The sequence below is a fragment of the Camellia sinensis genome, chromosome 3 (genome assembly GCF_055761805.1).
Source record: "Camellia sinensis isolate YWXY chromosome 3, ASM5576180v1, whole genome shotgun sequence".
Classification (NCBI taxonomy): Eukaryota; Viridiplantae; Streptophyta; class Magnoliopsida; order Ericales; family Theaceae; genus Camellia; species Camellia sinensis.
Window position 1 is genome coordinate 25,746,686 of NC_138963.1, and position 24,652 is coordinate 25,771,337.

The 24,652-nt window shown below is 37.8% G+C and overlaps 2 protein-coding genes across 2 annotated transcripts; both read right to left on the reverse strand.

The window, feature by feature from the left end:
* Positions 1–8,041: 8,041 nt before the first annotated feature.
* On the reverse strand, positions 8,042–13,334 carry LOC114267866 (pentatricopeptide repeat-containing protein At3g53360, mitochondrial-like). Its single transcript, XM_028208938.2, has 2 exons — positions 10,552–13,334; positions 8,042–8,299 (listed from the first exon to the last, which is right to left on the reverse strand). Exon 1 carries the CDS (start codon positions 12,650–12,652, stop codon positions 10,673–10,675), a length of 1,980 nt encoding a protein of 659 aa, XP_028064739.2. The 5' UTR covers positions 12,653–13,334; the 3' UTR covers positions 8,042–8,299; positions 10,552–10,672.
* A 1,298-nt stretch (positions 13,335–14,632) lies between these two features.
* Positions 14,633–16,595, reverse strand: LOC145820849 (uncharacterized). The gene is made up of 4 exons (XM_082917451.1): positions 16,141–16,595; positions 15,572–16,058; positions 15,199–15,404; positions 14,633–14,998 (listed from the first exon to the last, which is right to left on the reverse strand). Exons 1-4 carry the CDS (start codon positions 16,461–16,463, stop codon positions 14,932–14,934), a joined length of 1,083 nt encoding a protein of 360 aa, XP_082773577.1. The 5' UTR covers positions 16,464–16,595; the 3' UTR covers positions 14,633–14,931.
* Positions 16,596–24,652: the final 8,057 nt, after the last annotated feature.

The window sequence follows — 24,652 nt, forward strand, 5'->3', positions numbered from 1 at the left end:
TTACCAAGTTGATTTTCAACTTCATTCTCATATTAAATGAAAGTTTCTAAAGTTTCATCCTTGGTTCGAATTAAATAAGCATAACTATATCTAGTATAGTCATCTATAAAAGTGATAAAATATTTTTTCCCACCTCTAGTTTGAATTGATTTAAAATCACAAATGTCACTATGAATTAATTCAAGCGGTTCCGTACTTCTTTCAATTGAATGAAAAGGAGTTTTAGATAATTTTGCCTCAACGCAAATTTCACATTTATGATTTGAATCAATGTCAAATTTAGGTAAACATTCCATATTAATTAATCAACGCAAAGATCCATAATTAATATGTCCTAGTCTACCATGCCATAAATTTGAAGACTCAAGCAAGTAAGAAGAAGATGTATTATTATTAATAACTGAGGGTACAACATTACATTTAATTTGAAAAGGCCATCAGACATGTAACCTTTTCCCACATATATCTCATTCTTAGTAAGTACAAATTTATCACTCTCAAATACTAGCCTAAACCCATTCTTACTCAACAGAGATTCGGAAACAAAATTCTTGCGAATGTCCGATACATGCAGCACATTGTTGAGAGTGAGTTCCTTTCCAGATGTCATCTTAAGTACAATCTTTCATTGTCCTTCAACTTTGGAAGTTGAGGAGTTGCCAATAAAGAGTTGTTCACCATTGTCCACTGTAGAATAAGATGTGAATATCTTTTTGTCGGCACAAATATGGCGAGTAACACCAGTGTCCACCCACCATTCTTTAGGATTTCCGACAAGATTTTGCCTCGGAAACAACTACAAAAAGATTGATGTCATCGACACCATTGGAAATATTGTCCACTTCGGTCATATGAGCTTGAGCAGGCTTCTTACTTGTTCTTCTTTTGTTTTTGCCTTTGCTACGGCAATCTTTAGCCCGATGTCCCTCTTTGTCACAGATGTAACATTTGCCATTAAACTTGTACTTTTTATTTCCCCCCCCCCCTTTAGAGCCTTGTGATGAACTTTCTCCAGAAGACTTTCGTTTCTTGGTTTTTGAAGCATGTTCCACTACATTTGCCTTAGACTCCATAGGAAGCTCACCAGCCCGCTTTTCAGAATTGCGGTTGTCCTCCTCAATCCTCAAACGCACAATTAATTCTTCCATAGAAATTTCTTTGCGCTTGTGTTTGAGGTAGTTCTTGAATTCCTTCCAACCTTTTGGTAATTTTTCAATTAAGGCTGCAACTTGGAAGGATTCACTAAGAAACATGCCTTCTGCATGAATGCCATATAGAATGAGTTGGAAATCTTGAGGTTGGCTAATCACAGTTTTTGAATCAACCATTACAAAATCCAGGAATCTGCCAACCACAAATTTTTTTGAGCCGGCATCTTCCGTTTTGTACTTTTTCTCCAACGATTCCCAAAGTCCCTTTGCTGTCTTGATTGGACTGTAGATGTTGTATAATGTGTTGTCAGGCAAAGGAAATCGGCATGTTTCCAGGCATCAACCGCAGCAACCACTTGTCGGTCGGTTTCATCCTCTTTCAGGATACGAGCATCTTCGCGGAGGAAACGAGTCAGGTTCAGAGTTGTAAGATAGAACAACATTTTCTGTTACCATCTTTTAAAGTCAGTTCCTGAGAACTTCTCTGGCTTCTCTCTATGATTTATTGGTATTGTCACCACAGGAGAGGGGTTTGGTGCAATTGCAGTCACCACAGTAGTACTTGTTTGGACATTAACTTCAGTAGCCATCAATTCTAATTTATAAACAAAATTATAATTATAATTAGAATTTACACTACACAAAAAATTAAATCAAATTCACAGAATTAAATTCTGTAAAAAGAAACAAGAATGTAACTTTTATTTTCCAATTAATTTGGAAATAAAATAAAATTTTATTCAACCAAATTAATTCCACACAGGAAATTAAATTCTGTAAAATAAAAGAAATAAGAAAATAACTTTTATTTTTTCAATTAATTTGGAAATAAAATAAAATTTTATTCAACCAAATTAATTCCACACAGGAAATTAAATTCTGTAAAATAAAAGAAATAAGAAAATAACTTTTATTTTTCAATTAATTTGAAAATAAAATAAAATTTTATTCAACCAAATTAATTCCACACAGGAAATTAAATTCTGTAAAATAAAAAAAATAAGAAAATAACTTTTATTTTTCAATTAATTTGGAAATAAAATAAAATTTTATTTAACCAAATTAATTCTACACAAAAAATTAATCGGTAACACTTTAATAATTAAAATACTAAAACAGAATTTTAAATAATCAAAACTCAGAAAATAATTTCTAAAACCCAAAATTAATTTCTGAAAAAATTTCACAAAAATATATTCTGAATTGTTAATGACACCAGTATCGTACTACTAGTTGTCAAAGAAAATAGACAGAATAATGCACAAAATAAAATCTGGACAGCAAAGATGGGATTTTGCAGACTGATTTTTCAATCTTTAGACTGCTGGAATCATGGCTGTATTTATAGGCAAAATTACACAGCCCCGAACAGGTGCTGTTAGATTGAACAGGTGCAACAAGTGTCAACAGATACTTTCTGAAATTTCAAACAGATTCATTACAGTTATAAAACCGAATCTGTCCGTTGCATCTTGGAACATTTTTTCAAATTTTTTGAAAATTGTACCGTTGGTGGACCAGTTATAAGGAACTGTTGGGGTATAAATTATTATTAAACTATTTGAATAGTTTAATAAAAAATGCATAAGGAACTGTTGGGATATAAATTATTATTAAACTATTTGAATAGTTTAATCAAAAATGCTAAAGGTGGAAAAATATCAAAAAACTGTTTGGAAATTATATATTAAATTATTTGAATAGTTTAATTAATAAATGAAGAAGTACAAACTTTAATAAACCACTTAAGAACCCAAAAATTGAATTTAGATATAAATTAAAATCCCATAATAATTTTTATTAAAAAAATTCAAATGAATTTTATCTAAAAAATAATGTTAGACCCGAAAACAACGTCAACTTCACATTCACTCAAAAATGATTTTGACGTTCCGTCTTCACCGTGTGACTTGCCACGCGGCAAGGAACACTTCACTTCTTCAGAGCCACCCCCAAACATTTCACCTCTTTGGACCCACCCCAAAAGACGTTTGGGACCCACTCAAAATTGGACTAAAAAATATGCCTATATTAAATCATTTTTTCAACACTCACTTGTTTAGACAGAACTGTCTACCAAGGAGAGAGGCAAAAAATTGAAGAATAGTGGAACAATCCAGAACATTCCAAAATAATTGAGAGTGTTGAATATTTGTACATAATTACATAAATAGTTCTAGAAGCTTCTAAATACCTCCATTAAATTTTTCACTACACTTTTTTCTGATAATGCAAGATTTACAGTGCATGAAGTAGGTGTAAAAAGATATTAAAATACTACATGAACATAAAAAATTCAAAAATAAACTATTATTACCAATATAAGCCCTAAAAAATTGCACGTCTTTCTCTCCATTTTCTTTCTTTTCTCATCAAATCCTTTAATCCGAACGAGCTCTGTCTGTAACCTTGAAAATTCATCAACTTCCTCAACATCACCCTCTTCTCTTTCAAGTACCCCAGACAGAGCCAAAGTGGGATTGGTTGGCTTCCATCTTGGCTTGGGTGGAAAGGAAATGGTGGGCCAAGAGGGAACTCTTCAAATCTTTTCCTTCACCTTTTTCCTTCTTTCCTACCAATGTCAACTAGTAGTGGTTAGTAGTGGTTTTACTTTGCAGATATTTAAACGAAACATACATATTTGTTTTTCATGCTATCAAAATAATCCTCAATAAAATGTACATACCTCGCAATCTGGAGAAACAAATAATCTCTCGCTCTCTGTGAATATATTAGGAATCACCAACATCAACTTTTTTTACCAAACATCTTGATGGTAACAATCTTCATGTCCAGGAGAATGCCAATGACCAACTATAAATCAATTCCAAACTCTTCCAAATGAATGCAGAGTCACTGAAAAAGCAAGTAAAATGCACTATCACTATACAACCATTCTCAAAAACCTCTTGATGTTGCAGTAAGTCATTGTGTACATTTTCATGGCACGAGTAATGAAGGTTGTGATGGTTGAAACTAAGAGCTTCTAACGATTCCAGCCCGTGATGGGATGTTTACTTTCCAGAAGATTAACTTGTTCACTTGTGCAAGTAGAGTGGCATCCAATTATAACCAAGACAAGACTCTTAATAGCACAAATTTAAATCTGTACAGCATAGCACTAGAACAATCAACTTAATATAATTTATATGGTATCACTGTAGTTTGTGGTATGTCCGCAGAGTTATAATCAACCTAAAAGCCATGGAAAAATTGCTACACTTTACCACCTTGAACTATAATAATTCAATTTGAAACTAATGTCATTAACGAAAATGGATATTTTACATATTTACCACTATAATAATTCAATTTGAAACTAGTGCTTATTGTTTGAAAACACACTCTCTTACTTGGATAACATAGTTCACAAAGCTCAATGAAATAAATTTACAGGCCCTATGTAAACAATAATTGGCTTTTACTGCCATTCCATAGGGCAGAAGAATCAGATGTCAATTACACTAACATGCATATATGCACCAGAAGTAATATTCAAAACTGCACTTACTTGATTGGGAGAAAAAAAAAATCCATAGATGTGTTAAAAAGTAGCTTCTAGGTGACAAATCACAAGACCAGTCAATATTTAGATTCAAAATATATATATATATCCAAAAGAAAAATTTAAAAGTTAAATGATAATACAATACAACGTAAATCCAACACTGTACAGTGCTTAGATGACGTTAAAATAAATTCATAAGATTAACAATAATACTAATATAATAGAAGTAAAATCATCGAGGCGCGAAGCCCATTCATCAAATTTTGCCTTAAGCTAGAGTGAGGGTTTCATGTATCCCATTCATCAAATTTTCATGTATCAATCAAGAGAACTGATAAACCAAAAAATTAACAATTAAATAGCTCATCTTAGTAAAGCTGTAGGTAAGAAGTACCAATTGATTTCTTGCACAAACTTTTTATTTGTATAATATGAAAATCTTACCCACACAATGATCACTTACAATCAACGAGTAAGTACTGACATGAAGTAACGCCATGTGGCCATCTGTATGCCCCTGAATAAAGAAAATTTTCTAAAGTTAACATGATGCAGCATGTTGTCTCAAAATGAAGAACAATAGTACATTCGAAAGTTAAATTACAGATATCCCAAGAAACATAAGGGAATAAGATGACAAAAAGTTATCGAACATACAACTATGATCAAACTGAAAATGACCAAAATCCCTTACGCATTTTGTTAAGAACTTGCGACTTATTAATCCACATATTATGGAAAGTTGACATGAAATTTGGACTAACTAACATTATCAGAGCATCTTTCTGGTCAAGGATTGTTAATTGGCCCAAGCTAGACAAATGCCCACACAAAATACCCAAGTATCAGGCTATGAGCTTAATTGGAGTTTAAGCTAATCTGCGTTTGCTCAAAACTCAATTCCAACATCTAATTTGTGTTAATATCAGGCCTGTTTAGCTTAACATGATAGCAGATACATGGAATCTGGTACACATATCAGGTGCAGCTATAGAAGAAAGTTTAAAACTATGCTTTTCAAAAGAAGCAATCATGTAAATAAATATTACTGGGGCACAAATGACTCTCAATCTCTGACCACCAATGCAAATCCGTTCTCCTGAAACTGGGGTGTGGCCAAGAGACCAATGATCTGTACAACATGTATTCATCATAAGAGCATACATCGTTAATTTGGAAGGAAAAAGACCACACCCTATTAAGAACACCAAGAAGTAAAACACAGCTAGTCTTATTTTGGTGCAAATTGATAAATTATGCTCCAATCAAAAATAGTACTTAATTTAATCACAAGATTTGAGTTGTTATTTTAACAACAGAAAGCATACAATATACCATGTCCATTTAGAACAGACCAGATAATGTTTAATGGTTCATGATTTTATAAAGAATACTTCAGTTAAAAATGTTTTAGCAATTTACTAAACGATATTGTGTCAATCTAGACTTGTATTTCCTTTAGTATGCTGTGAAAAGATTGTAGATGTTCACATGGAAACAAAATGCATAATCAATCATAGGTACTAAAAAAGTGTGTTTATCATAACAAGAGGAATGGTCATACTGACTTTAACAGGTACCAGAGGGCACAAAAATTTACCACAATAGCCGCAAGAATTGACAGCTGAACAAACCAAATCTGGCTGCCCCAGACTACCACTAAGATTAAAACCACATAAGGAACAAAGAGCCAGAGATCAAGTTCTGAGCGTTGATCAAAAAAACAAAAGAGATCAAGTTCTGAGCACTTGGTTCTTAACTCAAAACACGTATCTTTTAATTTTGTTTTCACATAAATTTTGCTTCCTTTCTATAAACTCCATCAGAATAATAAATGGGGCATCACCTCCGCGAATGTGCATTCTTTCCTGCGCCATACATTCATCGACTGTGTGCTCACAATATTGCCATAATCTATGAATGACATAACAGAGTGTCAGTGCTGGATTAGGCTACACAGAATACCATAGCGGAAGGAGAAATGATAAGGAAGACAGTATATGTTGATTCACTGTTCACAGTTTCCCTTAGCACATCTACATTTCTATGGAAAAGTTCACTTCCTGCTGATCCGGTGACAGGCCATCAGTACTTTTTCCCAAGCAGCCATCACCATGAAACATGCTTCCTTACATAAAGTCTCGGGTACAAAGATGCCATAAAAAAGGAAGGCTAACAAGACCACCTCCAGTCACGCAGCAATTTATATCTTGAACCCCAGGACAGAAAGTCATAAACATCTCAATATGCTCAGAAATTAGAATCCTTTGGGTAGAGATGTTTCAAACAAAAAAAAAAGAAAAGACTGGAATTATTTCAACAGAAGAATGCTAACACATTATACTGAAGATCAGTACTGCCACCCACTAAATTATGAGGCATATTAGTCAGATACCATTTATCCCTAAAATCTGCAGTAAGGGTGTTAATTAAACTACATGGCAGATTTCCAACCATTAAATCCCACAATTCATTGTTAATCAGGATGACAATTTTGCATCAGCTTATCATTATCTACAAGGAGCCAAGAATGCTAACACTACTTTTGGATTTCTAAAAGGATTAAAGCACTTGTTAACAATGTGATGCAAGATTAGAACCGCATCTGCAAAAGACACTATTTTTGGATCACCCTCACAGAACTCTATTTCTTGTTTTTAATTAAATCGTCAATTTTGTTTCATGTGACAAAGTATTGTGCATATTTTAATGAATACCCCGAACTTCAAAATATATAAGCTATTGTTCTTAAACAGTTCAGTCAAATATCTTAATCGCAACATGACCAAGCAATCTCCAAACACCAGTGTTATAGTCTTCCACATTCACAAACTAACTTCCTAAACCTTACAAAAGTCTTCAGTCTAAGCCCCACCCCAAAAACAATAAATAAATAAACAAAATCTAAAATATATATGTAGACAGCAAGAAAAATTAAGATGCCAAGGGAGTTAACTTCTAAAATAAAGAACTAGCTATGCATACATGGCCTTGATCAAAATTCTTTCCCAAGACAAAAAATCAAGCAAAGGCCTCAAAGGAATAGGGAGGTTAAACAAAGGAAAATTGTAGGTTGTGTTTAGTTGTGTTCTCAAAATATATTTCCACCCTTTGGTTTGCACATGGTATTTGTTTACAGTTTTCAAAAATTAATTCCATGCTCACTTTTGAAAACTCTGGCCAAGGCAGGAAAATTTGGGCTAACCAGACGTTCGACCGGTTGTCCGACTGGACATCCGGCCAATTGACCGAAACAGTGCAATTTTTTTTTATTTTTTACAATTGCCACCTGTTATTTTTTTATATTTTAAATAAAAAAAAATTAAAATTTTTTAAAATTTTTTATGAACTTTGAATAGAATTTTGAATTGTGTGTTTAGTTATGAGTTATAAGTTTTTGTATTAAATATCATATGTCACATCAAAAATTCCCCACTCAATTCAAAACTCATTCACCAAACAAATTTTCCACACTTAAATCATAATTCCAAAACTCACAAACTCAAAATACAACTCTATTCTCAAATCATATTTAGAAAACTCTATCAAACGCTACCGTAACCTTTTCGAATGTGACCCATGGTGTTCTCATGAGCCAAAAGTATAGCATCAGGATTGCTATTTTGAACGACTGATAGACCTACACCAAACCATCAAACATAAGATCATAGTCAATTTAGCACCAGTTAGGTAAAACAGCATGTAAATCCAAATCTTTTAGAAGAAAAATTCTAATAAATATTAGAAAATATAAAGTAATTAGTTTTCAGGTAATTACATTTCTACGAGGGAGAAAAAAGAAAAATTTTAGACTTAAATTCACATACAACAAATTAGACATTGAACCACAAGAAAAGTATATTCCTATCAATGTGAATTTTTAATAGAAGCCACTGAAGTCAAGGAGCATTTAACCAAAAAATAACATTATATGCAAAACTTTGTAGATGCCTGAATTTGGTTGGTGATACATGGCCCTCAAGATCGTATTCTTTACTAAGCACTAAACTCTGGCGTCAATATCACATTTACTTTCTAGTCATGGTTGCCAACTTGCTAGTGTAACAAATTGACACCATATGTTAGATGCACAAGTTTGTCTTTACTCTTTGTTCTTTAAAAAATATCTATAATCTATATTGCACAAGTGACGGAGAGTAATACCTTAACTGATAACTCAATATATGCCTCTTATCTTGTTGCTGATAGTGGTGGCCATGGGCTCAATCAGGCCAGTTTTGGGTAGAGTCTATTCTAGATAATAATGAGATTTGCAGTAGCCCAAGGCCAGGCCAATCCAACATCAGTCCTAAATTATTAGCTATAGGCCTGACCCAAAAAATATAACAGGTCTAAGCTTTTCCACTCCAGTGGTGCTAGGGACCCCCAGTGGGGGGCACCCCCAGCACCCCCAGTAGCCAAAAACAATTTTTTTTTTCTTTCTTTCCAATCACGCGGTGCCACGTGGCACTGGGGGTCATTGGGGGTCACTGGGAGTGGGGGTCTCAAGCTTTATTCTAGACTGCATAGTAAAAAATTAAATTTTCAAAAAGGACCAAACTTATTTGGTTGCCAAGTGGTGTTGGTATGTTGTGTCAACAACTACGTTTGGGGATTAAGCCTCACTACTCTGTTCCGTGTACAATTGATACTATATGTATTTTCCTCTAAAGAAAAAAGAATAATAGAAATATATGTATACATATTACATACCAGTGTTACCAAAAAATGCTAATATCCTAGTGAATTACGTTTTGGAACACATGTTCCAAAACATGGTAAACTTTCATTCCAAAACGGTAAATTGCAATTCGAAGCGATCCCAAAAGTTGCTTCCAATATAAATCCTTGAAAGTTTCCCCAGTAAGAATAAAAATCAAATATAATGAATTAAAATCTAATGTGAATGAAGTTTTGACAGGACAAAATGTCAAAAATGCTCATATAGAAATGTGTTTTTATATGATTAATTTAGAAAAAAAAAAATTACATTTTATTGGACGCCTAATTGTTAAAAGAAAATTATTCTAGAAATACGTTAAATTATTATAATGTAATCTATACAAGTCTACCCATATTGTACCACATTTTAGAGCATGTAACATACCACATTCTCGTTCACGTTCCACATACCGGAACGATCCATGTTCCAGGTAACACAGATTCATATGCATTACTGTTATGTACAAATGTCTATGAACAATGTGTATACATGAAAGTTCTTGGGCCAATCCGCAAGCACTCTTCCCATGTCTGGGCCAAGATAGGATGGGCCTTAAAATGGCCCTTTTTATTAATTTTTCATAACATTACCTATGCATATCCTTTTCTCTGTATTGGAGAATGGGGATCAGCATGTTTGAATCCTGTGTGAAATGAAACATGTCTCCTTCCCCGTAGATCAATTTTAGAAGTCTTCCTATTGATCCTGTCTAAGTTGTGTTCATTATGACAAAAAATTATGTCAAGTTCCAAAGGAAGTTGTTTCCAGCTCACTGGTTTAAACATCAGCTAAAAAATTCCACTTGTAAAATCAGTAATAAAATAATATACATAATGATTAAAATATATGGAAAGGAACAACGTAACTGTTGCTGAAACTTCAGATATTATCCTTAATTGATAGAGAGAACAAGAAATATTCAAGTAAAACAGTGTACATAATATTTAGCAAATTATCTGTAAATGGACTTAATTCCAGCACGGTTCGACTTATTAGCCAACCAAGGCAAGAATCTAGATGGCAATGAAAAAAATGTCAAAAGGGCACCTTCGTAATGGACCAGGGGGTACCTGGTCAGACTCAACCTAAATGTCAGGGCCTCAAGACCTCTTGTTACCCATAAGGATTTTTTTTAGAGAAAATGCAAGAAATAAATCGTGAAGTTTTACCTCCACAGACTTCAGGCATGATCACTCTAGCAAATCCAAGATCAAACTAGAACTTTCTGAAGATTGGGCATGATGTTGAACCTGAAGATCACGTCATCACTAATTTAACCCCACCAATAGTTCACTCATGAAGCTTATCTTTGAACGGAACATAACAAGCATCCAGCATCTGCAACCACAATTCCTGTAGCATCGAGTATATTTTGTCCCTTTCTGAATGCAAACTATCTTCTGCCAAGAAAACATGGATGTTGTCTTTAACTTCAATCCAACTCTGACCAGGAACTTTCTTGACATTCCTTTGTTTCATCAAACTCCGTACTCTAGCAACATCTTCCCAACTGCAGTCAGATGCATATATGTTGCAAAGTAATACATGAGCAGCAGAGTTGAATGGATCAATTTTCAGAATATTTTCAGCAGCACATTTTCCAACCTCAACATTATTATGGTTTTTACAAGCAGCTAGCAGAGTCTTCCAAATGACAATATCAGGATCAAATGGCAATTGATTGATAAAATCTTCTGCTTCATTTATACGTCCAGCATGAGCAAGCAAGTCGACCACACATGAGCAGTGTTCTCTAGAATGTACAACCCTGTGATCCATTTCCATGGTACGGTACAATTGTAAACCTTCTTCTACCAGGTCAACATGACTGCAAGCAGTTAGAACCCCAACAAATGTCACTTGATTTGGCTTGACACCTAAACTTCTCATTTTCCCAAAGAGTTTAAGAGCTTCTTCTCCATGTCCAAACTGAGCATAACCCACAATCAAACTACTCCAGGAGACAACATGAGGACTCTCAATGGAATCAAAGAGCTTTTGAGAATTTCGTAGAGAGCCACATTTCATACACATGTCAATCAGTCCATTTGTGACGGAGTTATCGAGCCTGAGCCCAGTTTTCATAGCATAGCAATGAACTTGATCCCCCATTTCTAGAGAGGCTATTTCTCGACAAGCTCCCAGTACACTGACTGAAGTAATATGGTCAGGCTTATTTTGAGATGGAAGCATCATTTTTAATAATGAGAAAACCTCCCCAGCTTGGTTGTGCTGCATACATGCAGCAAGAACAGTATTCCAAGAAACTGAATCTGCATTGCTTGTCATCTCGTTGAACATTTTAAATGTATCATAAAGATCTGAACACTTTGCATACATTGAAAGTAAAGTGTTACACACTGCTATACCTAAATCAAAACCCACTTTGATAAGGTATGACTGTATCTGCATGCCTTGATTTAGGGTAACTGGACTTGTGCAGGCACAAAGCAGGGAGCGAACTGTGATATCATCTGGGCTCAATGCCAGATGCCTCATCTGAGAAAAAAACAGCATGGCTTCGTCTGCATCACCACCATATGCAAACCCTGCAATGATTGCATTCCAAGACACTAAATCAGGCCTCTCTATCTGATAGAAAGCTGTTTTTGCAAAATCCAATAGACCACATTTTGCATACATATCACTAAGCGAGCAAACTGCAAAAGTGTCTCTCCCTAGCCCAAATTTTGTAATCATCCCATGTATCTGCCTCCCACATTCTGGTTGCAGGAGACTGCCACAAGCACTAAAAGCACTACCAAAAACAAATTCATTTGGCTGATAAACACCTTGAGACAGCATTTCTTCAAAATGGCTCAATGCTTCTAACTCTTGTGAAAAGCCCGCAATCATTGAACTCCTTGAAATTAAATCCTTTTTTTTAATACCAGAAAACACATCCAATGCATCAGCAATTTGACCAAATTTTGTGTACATTGCAATCAAAGCATTTTGTGCAATAAGGTGGGAACCAAATTCTGATTTAATGACATGAACATGCAACTGCCTCCCTAGCTCAATGGAACTCAAACTTGAGCAAGATCTTATTATGCTTCCAAAGGTGAACTGATCTGGCATAAGGCCAGATTTTCGCATTAGAAAATACAGCTTTATTGCATCAATTTCTTGGCCATGCTGTGAGTATCCAGCAATTACAGAAGTCCAAGAAACCACATTTCTCTTTGGCATTTCATTGAAAACCCTTTGAGCATCCTTCAAGGCACCACATTTCCCATACATATTGAGAAGATGATTTTGAAGAATCATGTCAGGCTGACAGCTGTGTATAAGGATATGGTTATGGATTTTTCTTCCTTGATCTACAGATCTCAAAGACGAGCAGGCAGATATCAGCTGGGCATAAGTGCTGGGCTTCACATGAAAACTTGTATGTTTTTGCAAGAAGTCAAACGCATCAAGAGCTTGTTTGAAAAGGTTTTGCTTGCACAAGGAGCTTATCTAATCATTGATCGACTGCTCTGTCTTGAAGTGTATTGGGAGAAAAGTTGATTGGATGACAGGTTTAAGATTGTTAACAGTATATTGCAACCCGGATCTCAAGGTATTTATCATTGTTTATGATTCTAGGAAGCCTAATAAACCAGGAAGAAATTTCACCATTATTGAAACATGAGATTTTAAGGGGTCATAAACTATAGCAAGGAGAAGACAGGCAGATAGGCTTCAAAGATGTCAAACTGTAGCTCTTTCCGCTGCAATGTATAAGCAGAAAAAAGTAAGGGTGTAAAGACAAAGGCAAAGATGCTATTTGCTATTATGAACAGTAAGTAAGCATAAAATATATTGAAGAAAGCATCATCAGCATAGTTGGTTACTCCAATACTCTTCACATCACATCTCAGTAAAGTAGCCAATGCCTCAAAATGTTTCTTGAAAGAGAAGCACTACTATCCTGGCTAGATAACCCTCCCATTTTGAAAGTTAGTGCACTTCCTTTCTTCACACCACTTCACCTCTATACATTGTCCATAAGCTTCTTCATGACTCCAACCAGCTGATAATTGAATGCCCATTTATTTGGTGTAACTACCGAAAATTGATAATAAAAAAATAGTTAAAGACACTCTTTCTCCATATATCAAATAATTATTTTTTAAAAAATTATTTAAGTTACTCATAAGCTATAAGCAGAATTATTATCAAACAATCTTGACATGGATTCACAACATAAAAATAAAAATAAACCAATGAAACAAGCTATAAGCAACACTAAACACTATAATAACTTAACAGATTGTATAGATCATAACTTTCAATAATATTCAAGAAAAATAAAAGAATTTTTTCAAATAAAAACAACTTCCTACGAGAGCTGAAAGTTGAGAAGCATGCCCTAAACAACTTTTTAATATGAACTTATGTGACATCAAATAAACTGAAATAAACTCAAGTTATTTCATCATAAATTACAAGCAACATATTATTTCTAATTAAACTAAAACTAGAAGTTAAAAGTTACAACTAATAAACTGAAAGAAACAGCTCCTAAATGTGTTCATACAACTGAAGTGAGGGAGGGGACAAGTGTATTGTAGTGAGAAACAGGCAATGTGCATTACATAGATACAATATTTAATGGTTATGGATGGCCCACACATATGAAAAGTATACTCAGAATGAAATCTCGGGGCATCCAAGGATTGCCAGTTTACTATCCTTTCCCCACTTTGCTTTTGGTAGATATAAAATGATTATCATTTCATTTCATGTCACAACTGTATGGTTCAAAGTCCATTGATCTTTTCATCCCAACCACTGATCTCTTTGACTCAGGTCCCATCTTGTTATCATAATCCCCATGATCAATAATCTTCTCTTCTTCCTTCTGGGCTTCACTTTCTTCATTTGTAAAATAAAGATGGTTTTTACAAAAATGGATTACAGAATAGAGACAAAAAGTGAGTCCGACTTGTGAAATTCACTATATATGTAGGACCTGCCATTTATCTCACATCTTTGTATCCCAGTGAAAAATTATCTGTCCACTTACCTCTACTCTTTTAAGTGCAAAGAGTGGCAGCAATGTTAAACAACGAAATCTAAAATTGTGCCCATTTCATACGAACTTTTTTTTCTGATTGTTTTTGTTGTCATCGTTTTGTTTTTGTTTTTGATTCCTTTTTTGTTTTGTTTTGTTTGCTTTAGTATTTTTAAAAAATTTCAAGTCCCAAAAAAACAAAAGAAAAGTAAAAATCCAAAAAAATTGAGGCCAAACAGGGATCATCATGAAAAAACGAAAGAATCTTTAACTCGATTTAACAAAAATTAATCCAAACTAGTCATGCAGCTGTACAGAGAAAAAATTTAAGCACGAAGAAATTTTAAAAAATAAATAAATTAAAGTTGCTAGTGAAAATTCAGTAAGGCGCTTAACGCAGTCCTTCAATGCTTGGAGTTCAGCTTCTTTCTCATGGAGTTTAGATTGGGCCCAATGCAGCTCAGACTCTAGCCCTACAATCTGGCTCTCTTGCTGTTCGATGAGCAAATGGACAGTTTCTGACCCAGTTCAGATGGCAACACCTCACTCAATTGACAAGAATCAGAAGTCTGGCCATCTGGTTTGTAAAATCCTTCGAAAGAAGCATCTTCATTCTGCACAACACAAATTATGTCTGTATTAAACTGAGAAGCACAGTTGTTTAGAAGCAAATTCATTTGCTAGAAGTACTTTCCTAGTGCGGTAAATAATCAAAGAGCCATAGAAACAAAAGAATCTTGTATCTCAAGGATGAGTATAAAGATATAAATGATGAGTCAATGCTAGTAAAAACAAAAATAAGGACAAAGCACACCTCACAAATGTCTGATATTTTTCCATCTTATCCAGAAGCTCTGTGGAGCACCGAGGAAGCTTTTGCAGTTCAGACTCGAGCTCTGCTTCCAGACGGTCCATCTCCAGCACCTCTTTCTGTGGCTCTTCTGTAAGAACACTACTTGCACATTCACCTTCTTCAGTTACAAAGACACCAGAATCTTGAACATGTATCTCTGTATTAAACTGAGAAGCACAGTTGTTTAGAAGCAAATTCATTTGCTAGAAGTACTTTCCTAGTGCGGTAAATAATCAAAGAGCCATAGAAACAAAAGAATCTTGTATCTCAAGGATGAGTATAAAGATATAAATGAGTCAATGCTAGTAAAAACAAAAATAAGGACAAAGCACACCTCACAAATGTCTGATATTTTTCCTTCAAATCCAGAAGCTTCTGTGGAGCACCCAAGAAGCTTTTGCAGTTCAAACTCGAGCTCTGCTTCCAGACGGTCCATCTCCAGCACCTCTTGCTGTGGCTCTTCTGTAAGAAGACTACTTGCACATTCACCTTTTTCAGTTACAAAGACACCAGAATCTTGAACATTGTCTCTGTTCTCAGTGCTTGACTGAGGTATTGGTTCAGTATGTTTGCCTCTAGTTTTGTATGGACTTGTACTAATTTCAGTTTTAGAACTTGAAACTTGCAGATTCCGTGATGATTTTCTTCCAGAAAATTCAGTTTTTAATTCTTGAACAACTTTTGTAGTCTCATCCACTGCCGTATTCAGCCTACTGAGTTTAGTTGCTCTCTCTACTGCAGTGCGCTCTGCCCTGAGCCTGGCCTCTATACATGTCTTCTCCTCCATAGATGTCTTCGGTTCCAATGGATCCTCTTTTTTCCTGTAGAAATTCAATGAGACAAATTAGAGAGAGAGGAGAAGAAGAAGGAGGGAGAGAGAAATATAGAGAAAATTGAATTTACCTTTTCAACTGCTCTTCCTCCAACAGCCTCAACGCCAAATACGGAGACATTGGTTGCTGATCCTTTTCTTTCTTGCTCTTCCTCCACTGAGGGAAACATTTCTTCTTCTCGTCTTTCTTTTCTAGGTCTTTCTCTCTGTTCTGTTTACTGTTCTGTTTCGCTTTCGTCCCTGCTTTCTTAGCTTTCTTGGCGGATTGAGGCCGTGAGAGGCTCTCATGGTTTTCGAAGGCGGTGGTGGTGGTGGTGGTGGTTGGGATGGTGGTGGTGCAGGAGAGAAGGGGGAGAATGCCGGAGTACCAAAAGGCGGCAAAAACCTTATTCATCTTTGAGAGAGAGAGACTGTGTAATCGTGTGTTCTGAAAGAGAATTAGGTACAAGGTAGTAGTGGTATCACCAAAAGGCAACGAACCTATATATGAATGAAGTGGTGCAATATGGAGGGAGAGTGATCAGCGGAGTATCCTAATTTGTTGCTCGAAATTATTGGCTCAAAATTAGCCGGGAATTGGTATCCTAATTTATTGGCTCGAATTTGATATCCTAATCTATCCTAATTTTTATAAGCGCAGTGATTGAGGGCCCGACGTTTCGGGGCTCGAATGCCCCGAAATTCCGTTTAAGGTAAAAAAAAAAAAAAAAAAAAAAAGGAAAAAAGAAAGAAAAAAAAAAAAACAGTTTCCAAAATTAGAAATTAGGGGCATTAGGGGTAAATTTTTTAGGGCCACCAATCATTTTTGTTTTTATAATTCGAATGATTCTTATTTTAAAATTTATTAGGTAAAATTATTAGGTAAAATATTTATATAAAAAATTAGGATAAATTATACTGACACCTCATGAGATTTATATTTATTGTAATTCTTTCCTTATATTTAAAAAATTACACTGATCTCCTGTTAATTTAATTTTATGTGTAATGATCATTATGGTGAGGGTGAACTGTTATGCAACTTTAAACCTCATGGGACAATTTGTAATGAAACTTTAAACTTCAGGAGGAGATGTAATTTCTCAAAGGTGAGGGAGAACTGTAATAAACATAAACCTCATCGGGTGTCAGTGTAATTTACCCTTAATTTTTTGGGTAAATTACATTAACACCCCCTGAGCAATTTAATTTTTTAAATACCAATTTTGCCATCACCGGGTAAATTACATTGACACCCTTCATATTTTAGAAATTACAATCCATGCCTAAGGTTTAAAGTAGCATTACCAATTGCCCCATCGGTTAGTATTAGTTGGAAAAAAAAATTTAATTGGAAAAAAAATTAATTGAAACAAAAATTTGTTAGTAAAATTTTTAAATTTTTATTTAAAAACCAACGTAAACTCATTTTTTGAACTCTTTCATTTTCTGCAACTTCTTGAGCTCCGTCTAAAGCTTTTCTCGCTCTTCCCTCCTTGCTTCAAGCTTCTCCTCCTTCATCTTCAAAGTCTTCTCTCTTGCCTTCAATAGCTCCTCAGTTTGCTCCTTCTCGATCCTCAACTGTTGAAGTTTTTCTTGCATTTCTTGCAACTCCTTCTCAAAAGATTGATTTTGTTGTTGTTGTTGTTATTGTTTCACTTTCGTCCCTGCTTTCTTAGCTTTCTTGGCGGATTGAGGCCGTGAGAGGCTCTCATGGTTTTCGAAGGTGGTGGTGGTTGGGATGATGGTGGTGCAGGAGAGGAAGAGGAGGATGCCGGAGTACCAAAAGGCGGCAAAAACCTTATTCACCTCTGAGAGAGAGAGAGAGAGAGACTGTGTAATGGCGTCAAACACTGTCGTGTGTTTTGAAAGAGAATTAGATAAAAGGTAGCAGTGGTGTCACCAAAAGGCAACGAAACTGTATATGAATGAAGTGGTGCAATATGGAGGGAGAGTGATCAGCAGAGTATCCTAATTTGTTGCTCGAAATTATTGGCTTGAAATTAGCCCGGGATTGATATCCTAATTTATTGGCTCGGAATTGATATCCTAATCTATCCTAATTTCCATAATTTTGATGATTCTTATTTTAAAACTTATTAGGTAAAATATTTATATAAAAAATTAGGGTAAATTACACTGACACCCCATAATATTTATATTTATTACTGTGGGGATGTATTTTCTGAATACATACACGTGGCAAGGTGACGCCGACGTGTCAGCCGAGGTGCCACGTGTCCTGGTTGTGACACTGAGGTTATCTCGGCAAGGCCGAGGTTATCTCCGAAGATATCAGAATCCAAGATAAATGGATAGGGTACAAGAGTCCTAGAGTAAAGAGGGAACTTTGCTAAAATAAGGATAAAGCTCTTAAGGAGTTTATCTTTATCTCTTGTGAAATCCAAAGTAAGCACTGAATGGAAGTCCATAGAAGTCAGGCTTCTAGTGGGATCAGGATTGAGTTGGCTATAAAAGAGAGGCACCCCCATGGGTCTAAGGTATGCTTTTTATGCTTAAGCTTGTGAGTTTAGCACTTGATTATCTTTGAGAGATATACTGACTTGATCGTCGGAGTGCCCCCGGGTGGTTGAACCACCGCCGGAGACTTCTCTTTCTATTGCAGGTTAGCTAGAGGCCATATATTCTGCCAGTGCTTTTCCAACTGATTACTAGACGGGCAGTGTGGTCAGAAAATCACTCACACAATTTGGCGTCGTCTGTGGAAAACTTAGAAGAATAGATGGCCAGTAACGGACAGAAGAAAAACATTGGGAGCGACACTCCTGCTGGGAGTGGCAGACCAATTGACCTTGACATTGAAGGAGACAACCACAATGCAGAAACTCATGACCAGGGCCACGGAGAGAAAGACGTCGGCTAGGAGGGCGACACTTCGAAGAGGACAGACCAAGGCAAGTACTATAACGAAGATAACCTTTAGGTATGGAGGGATAGGTGCCTACGGAGGGATGATGAAGTAAAAGAATTAGCAAACAAGTTGGCAGACCTACAGTCGGTCGTCAACTTCATGATGCAAAGCAATGTCATGCAGCCACCATACCCGCTGCAGGATACGCCGATGCCAGCAACTAATACCTAGAAGAGAGAAAGAAGAACAATCCCCGAAGTCCCTCTGCACACCAGGAGCGGAAGGCACTTTCACCGACCTTCCAGGGAAGTCGGACGAGAGGAGCCGGGACGAGAGGAGCCGAGACGAGAGGAGTCCCGAAGAACGTATCACACGAAGGACCCAGAGCCCAAAGAACATCGACATGTTCAAGGGCAGGCACTCTGCTTTGACACAACACATGGAGAGAGAGCAAAACGAGCCCACCACGAGGCTGAAAGTAGTGTGTTGAAAAGATTAAAGTTCAAGGATAGCCGAGCTCCAAGGAGGAGTAAAGAAGACTTGAGAGATTACCTCAAGAGGAAACAACAGAATGCTGAAGCCGAGGTAACTTTCCCGGTTAAGCCGAAGACACTATTCTCAGTGGAACTGGACAAATTTGAAGCACCAAAGAGATTCAGTATGCCGAGGTTCCAAATATATGATGGTAAGTCAGATCCCAACTTTCACGTTGGACTATGCCTGAATTCAATGGCGTTATATATTGGGAACGAGCCGTTGCTCTGCAATGTATTCCCCTCATCCTTCGGAGAAATTGCATCAGATTGGTTTCATAAACTACCAAAGGGAAGCGTAAAGACTTGGGAAGGCCTGACCGAGATGTTCGTGGCCAGGTTTGTGATAAATAAACTATAGCCCTTGAGGGTCGACGTACTTATGGCTTTAAAAATCACCAAGGATGAAAGCCTTAGGGCCTATGCAAAAATGTACTATGAGGTGTTCAATCGATTACCTAATTGCAACCAAGAGGTAGCGGTCGTGTCCTTCAAGAACGACCTGAAAGATGACTGCCCACTACGGAAATCTTTGGCAAAGACATTGGTAAAAAGCATGGAAGAACTCATGGCGAGAATCGAGAAATACGCCAGAGCCGAGGAGGATACGTCGGGAAATAAAGAAACAAAGCAAGAAAAAGGAAATGGCTCGCTGAAGTGAAGCCGAGGTAACAATGGACCGACCAAACAAGAAATGGAATTAAAGGCTAAACAGGCAATAACGACTATATTCCGAGTCCCGATCTACAAAGTCTTGGATCAAATACGAAACCAACCCTATTTTAGAGGACCGACAAGAACACCAGGGGAATTCATAGGAAGAAACATCTGAGGGACCTTGTTGCTGAGGCCAGGACTAGAGAAGAACAGGCAAGATTGCCTCAAGTACCAGCAGCTCCGCCTCCCCCAGCACAGCAACCACCCGCAGGAGGACCACGGGTGGTTAACGTAATTCACTCAAAGGTGAACGAAAACAACATACGAGGGGAGACCCAGAAGGTAAAACACCTACAGCACGTGAACCAGGTTGGACATAAATGACCGAGGCCTGAAGAATGCCAGGGACCAACGATAGCCTTTACTGAAGCCGACCTAGAGATGGTCCAGCATCCACATAATGATGCCTTGGTAGTATCCCTCCAGGTTGGGGAGTGCCAAGTGAAACGCATCCTGATTGATCAAGGCAACTCTTGCAACATCATGTATGTTAGATGTTACAAAGAGCTGGGCCTTCATCCCGATGACTTGAAGCAATCAAATGGCCCGATGGTCGGCTTTAATGGAACGCCGACATGGCCACTGGGCGCAACCAACTTGGAAGTACAAGCTGGCACTAAGAAGATCAAGACAGAATTCATGGTAATTGATACACCCTCTCCTTACAACATCATCTTGGGAAGGCCATGGTTGCATGCAATGGGGGCAGTCCCTCAACATTGCATCAACTACTGCGATTCCCAACAGAGCATGGGATAGAGGAAGTTAGGGGCGATTAGCTACAGGCAAAGAATTGCTCCATGGCAGCAATGAAATCAACCTGCAACATTCAAGCGCCAGAAAAAGCAGAAATTGAAGATGAGGACGTGAAAGTCCTAAAAGACGTCGGCAAAGAACCAGCCGAGAAGAGCGAAGAGGCACTAAAGAAAGTCCTCGTCCAAGATGGGGATGAAGAACGCTTCTTTCTTCTCAGCTCGGGCTTAGCTAAAGAAGAGGAAAAAGAGTTGGAGACTTTTCTAAGAGCCAACATTGAGGTGTTCGCCTGGACACCTTACGAAATGCCTGGCATCGACCCCGAGGTCACTTGCCACAGACTGAATGTCGACAGGTCGGCAAAACCTGTGATTCAACGAGTCAGAAGACCGACGTTGATGCACGTCGAAGCAGTAGAGGAAAAAGTGGACAGACTTCTGGAGGCCAGGGCCATCCGAGAAGTTCATTACCCGACATGGCTATCCAACACAGTAGTGGTAAAGAAGAAGAATGGTAAATGGATGGTCTGCGTAGATTTTACAAGCCTGAACAAAGCTTGTCCCAAAGACAGCTTTCCTCTACCTAAGATTGACCAATTGGTAGACGCCACATCTGGACATCGAAGGATGAGCTTCCTGGACGCTTACAGAGTATACCACCAGATAGCCATGTACCCCCCAGACGAGGAGAAGACAGCGTTTATCACCCCGAAAGGGTTGTATTGTTACAAGGTAATGCCTTTTGGGTTGAAAAACGTAGGAGCAACTTCCCAAAGGTTGGTAACCAAGATGTTCAAAAACCTGATTGGCCAAACAATAGAAGTCTACATCGACGACATGGTCGTGAAGACCAAGGAACCTAAGGGCCATCTTGTCGACCTAAAAAAGGTCTTTGATATACTCAAAACATACCGGCTCCGATTCAACGCATCGAAGTGTGCATTTGGAGTTGGATCAGGTAAATTTTTAGGGTACTTGGTAACAAGAAAGGGCATTGAGGCCAGCCCAGATCAAATCAAGGCCATCCTAGAGCTGAAAAGTACGACGTCGACAAAACAGGTTCAGATGCTTACTGGAAGGGCCGCAGCCCTAAACAGGTTCATAAGCCGAAGATCAGACAAATGTAAACCTTTCTTCAACCTGGTGAAGAAGGCCACGGACTTCCTATGGACTGAGGAATGTGAGGCCGCCTTGGCTGACCTAAAGAAATATCTGACCACGGCTCCAGTCCTCTCAACACCTGAACCTGGAGAAGAACTGTTTTTGTACTTAGCCGTTTCAGAACATGCAATAAGTACGGTATTAATTCGTGAAGAAAAAGAGGAGCAAAGGGCTGTTTACTATGTAAGCAAAACCTTAGCCGATGCAGAAACAAGGTATCTACCCTTGGAAAAATTGGCACTAGCTTTAGTAATGGCTTCAAAAAAGCTGAACCATTACTTTCAAGCGCACAAGATTATAGTGCTAACTGAGCACCCACTGAAGTCCTTGTTACAACAAGGAGACTTAACTAGAAGAATAGCAAGATGGGCAGTGGCCTTGGGACAGTACGACCTGGAGTTCAGGCCGAGAACAGCAATTAAGGGCCAAGTTTTGGCCGACTTCGTGGCCGAATTCACGCCAGAATCCATCAAACAACGGACTCCCTTGAGCCAAGATGAACGATGTCCAAGCAAACAAGGAGAAGCCCAGCCAAAGGCAAAAGAACAAGGAAAGGAAAAACTCAGACCCTGCAGCATTTACATCGGTGACTCCTTTCGCCTGTTTGTCGATGGGAGTTCAAACCGGCAAGGAGCGGGGGTAGGAGTAGTGTTAATATCTCCTGATGGGGAGATATTACAACAGTCTATTCGATTGGGGTTCAAGGCCTCAAACAATGAGGCAGAATACGAAGCACTGATTGCAGGACTGAAGCTAGCAATGGCAGCAGAAGCAGATGAGGTAATAATTTTTTGTGATTCACAACTTATAGTAAATCAAACAACAGGAGAGTTTGCAACCCGAAATGAGAGGATGTCGGCATATGCAAAGGAAGTCATCAGACTGGCAGCCTTGTTTCGCAACTGCCGACTTCTTCAAGTCAGCCGAGATGATAACAACCACGCCGATGTGTTTGCCAACTTGGCAAGCTCAATGCAAACTGGAAAAACAAGAACAATAATGATTGACTATCTGTCAAGCCCAAGCATAGAACAGTCGATCACAGAGCAAGAAGCAATGTGTGTGGACTTGGGACCAAGCTGGATGGATGCAATTGTTGCATTCCTGAAAGAGGGAAAGCTACCAGAAGACCATAAGGAGGCACACAAGGTTAGATTGAAGTCGGCAAGATTCAATCTGACAGCGGACGGACATCTCTACAGAAGGTCCTTCATTGGACCCCTTTTAAGGTGCGTACACCCTTTGCAGGTTGAAGATTTTCTATACGAAATTCATGAAGGGATTTGTGGAAGCCACGCTAGGGGCGGATCACTAGGTCACAGGGCCATTACCCAGGGGTATTGGTGGCCCTACATGCAAAAAGATGCAGAAGCCTACGTGAAGAAGTGTGAACAATGCCAAAGGTTCGCACCTTTGATACACCAGCCAACTGCTGACCTGAACCCTGTATCTAGTCATGGCCATTTGCCCAATGGGGCATGGATCTCATTGGGCAGTTGCCCCAAGCAACTGGGCAAAGGAAATACTTGCTGGTAGTAACAGATTACTTCACAAAGTGGATAGAAGCAGAATCTCTTGCCAAAATCTGAGATGTGGACGTCAAGAACTTCATATGGAGAAACATCATCACTAGATTTGGCATTCCAAGAGCAATAGTTGCCGACAACGGAACGCAGTTTGATAGCAAACTCATCAAGAACTTCTGTGCGAAATTCAAGATAAAGAATTATTTTTCAACACCAAGTTTTCCCCAAAGCAATGGGCAAGCAGAAGCATCCAACAAAGTAATTCTGGACGGGATAAAGAAGAGACTGCAGGCAGCAAAAGGAAAATGGGTAGACGAGTTACCCAATGTACTCTAGGCATATCGGACTACGCCGAGAAAATCAATAAGGGAAACACCCTTTGTCATGGCCTACGGCACAGAAACAGTCATTCCACTGGAGATCGGCATCCCAGGGATCAGAACCCAGGGAGTAGAGAATGAGACCAATGACATACTTCTAGCTCGAGATCTGTATCTCTTAGAAGAAAGAAGGGAGAAAGCTGCAATTCAGCTCGCAGTGTACCAGCAGCAACTTGCTAGAGCTTACAATAAGAAGGTCAATCCAAGGGATTTTCAGGTCGGCGACCTAGTTCTAAGAAAAGTTGTTGGCAACAAGAAGGATCCTAGAGAGGGCAAGCTTGGCCCAAACTGGGAAGGGCCCTACAGAATCACTTCGGTAGTAGGCAATGGAGCATACCGACTTGAAGACAATGAGGGCAAAGCATTGCCAAGACCCTGGAACACTTGTAATTTGAAATTTTTCTATCATTAAATGTTCCTTGTTATTTCTTACCGACATCATCAATAAAATTTTAGCAGAGTTCTCCAAAGACTTGCAAATTGATAAAAGATGCATAATGATTGTTTTTGAAATAGTAAGAACCCAAGTGGAACTCAAATTCACATTGAGGGCAGAGAGAAGACAGTAATGCTTAACGCTTGTTGAAATTTGTAGCAATTTACAAGTTGAAATTAAGACGAGATAATTGTTTACCTTCACTTGTTGAAATTTGTAGCAATTTA

What these genes read in the sequence shown, in the direction of transcription:
- LOC145820849 (XM_082917451.1), bottom strand. Translation starts at nt 16,463, where the DNA reads ATGAATAAGGTTTTTGCCGCCTTTTGGTACTCCGGCATTCTCCCCCTT. An exon ending in GAGGAAGAGCAGTTGAAAAG is followed by an intron (nt 16,059 to 16,140) that starts GTAAATTCAATT and finishes GAATTTCTACAG; the next exon opens with GAAAAAAGAGGATCCATTGG. An exon ending in AAATATCAGACATTTGTGAG is followed by an intron (nt 15,405 to 15,571) that starts GTGTGCTTTGTC and finishes TGTGCTTCTCAG; the next exon opens with TTTAATACAGAGATACATGT.
- LOC114267866 (XM_028208938.2), bottom strand. Translation starts at nt 12,652, where the DNA reads ATGATTCTTCAAAATCATCTTCTCAATATGTATGGGAAATGTGGTGCC.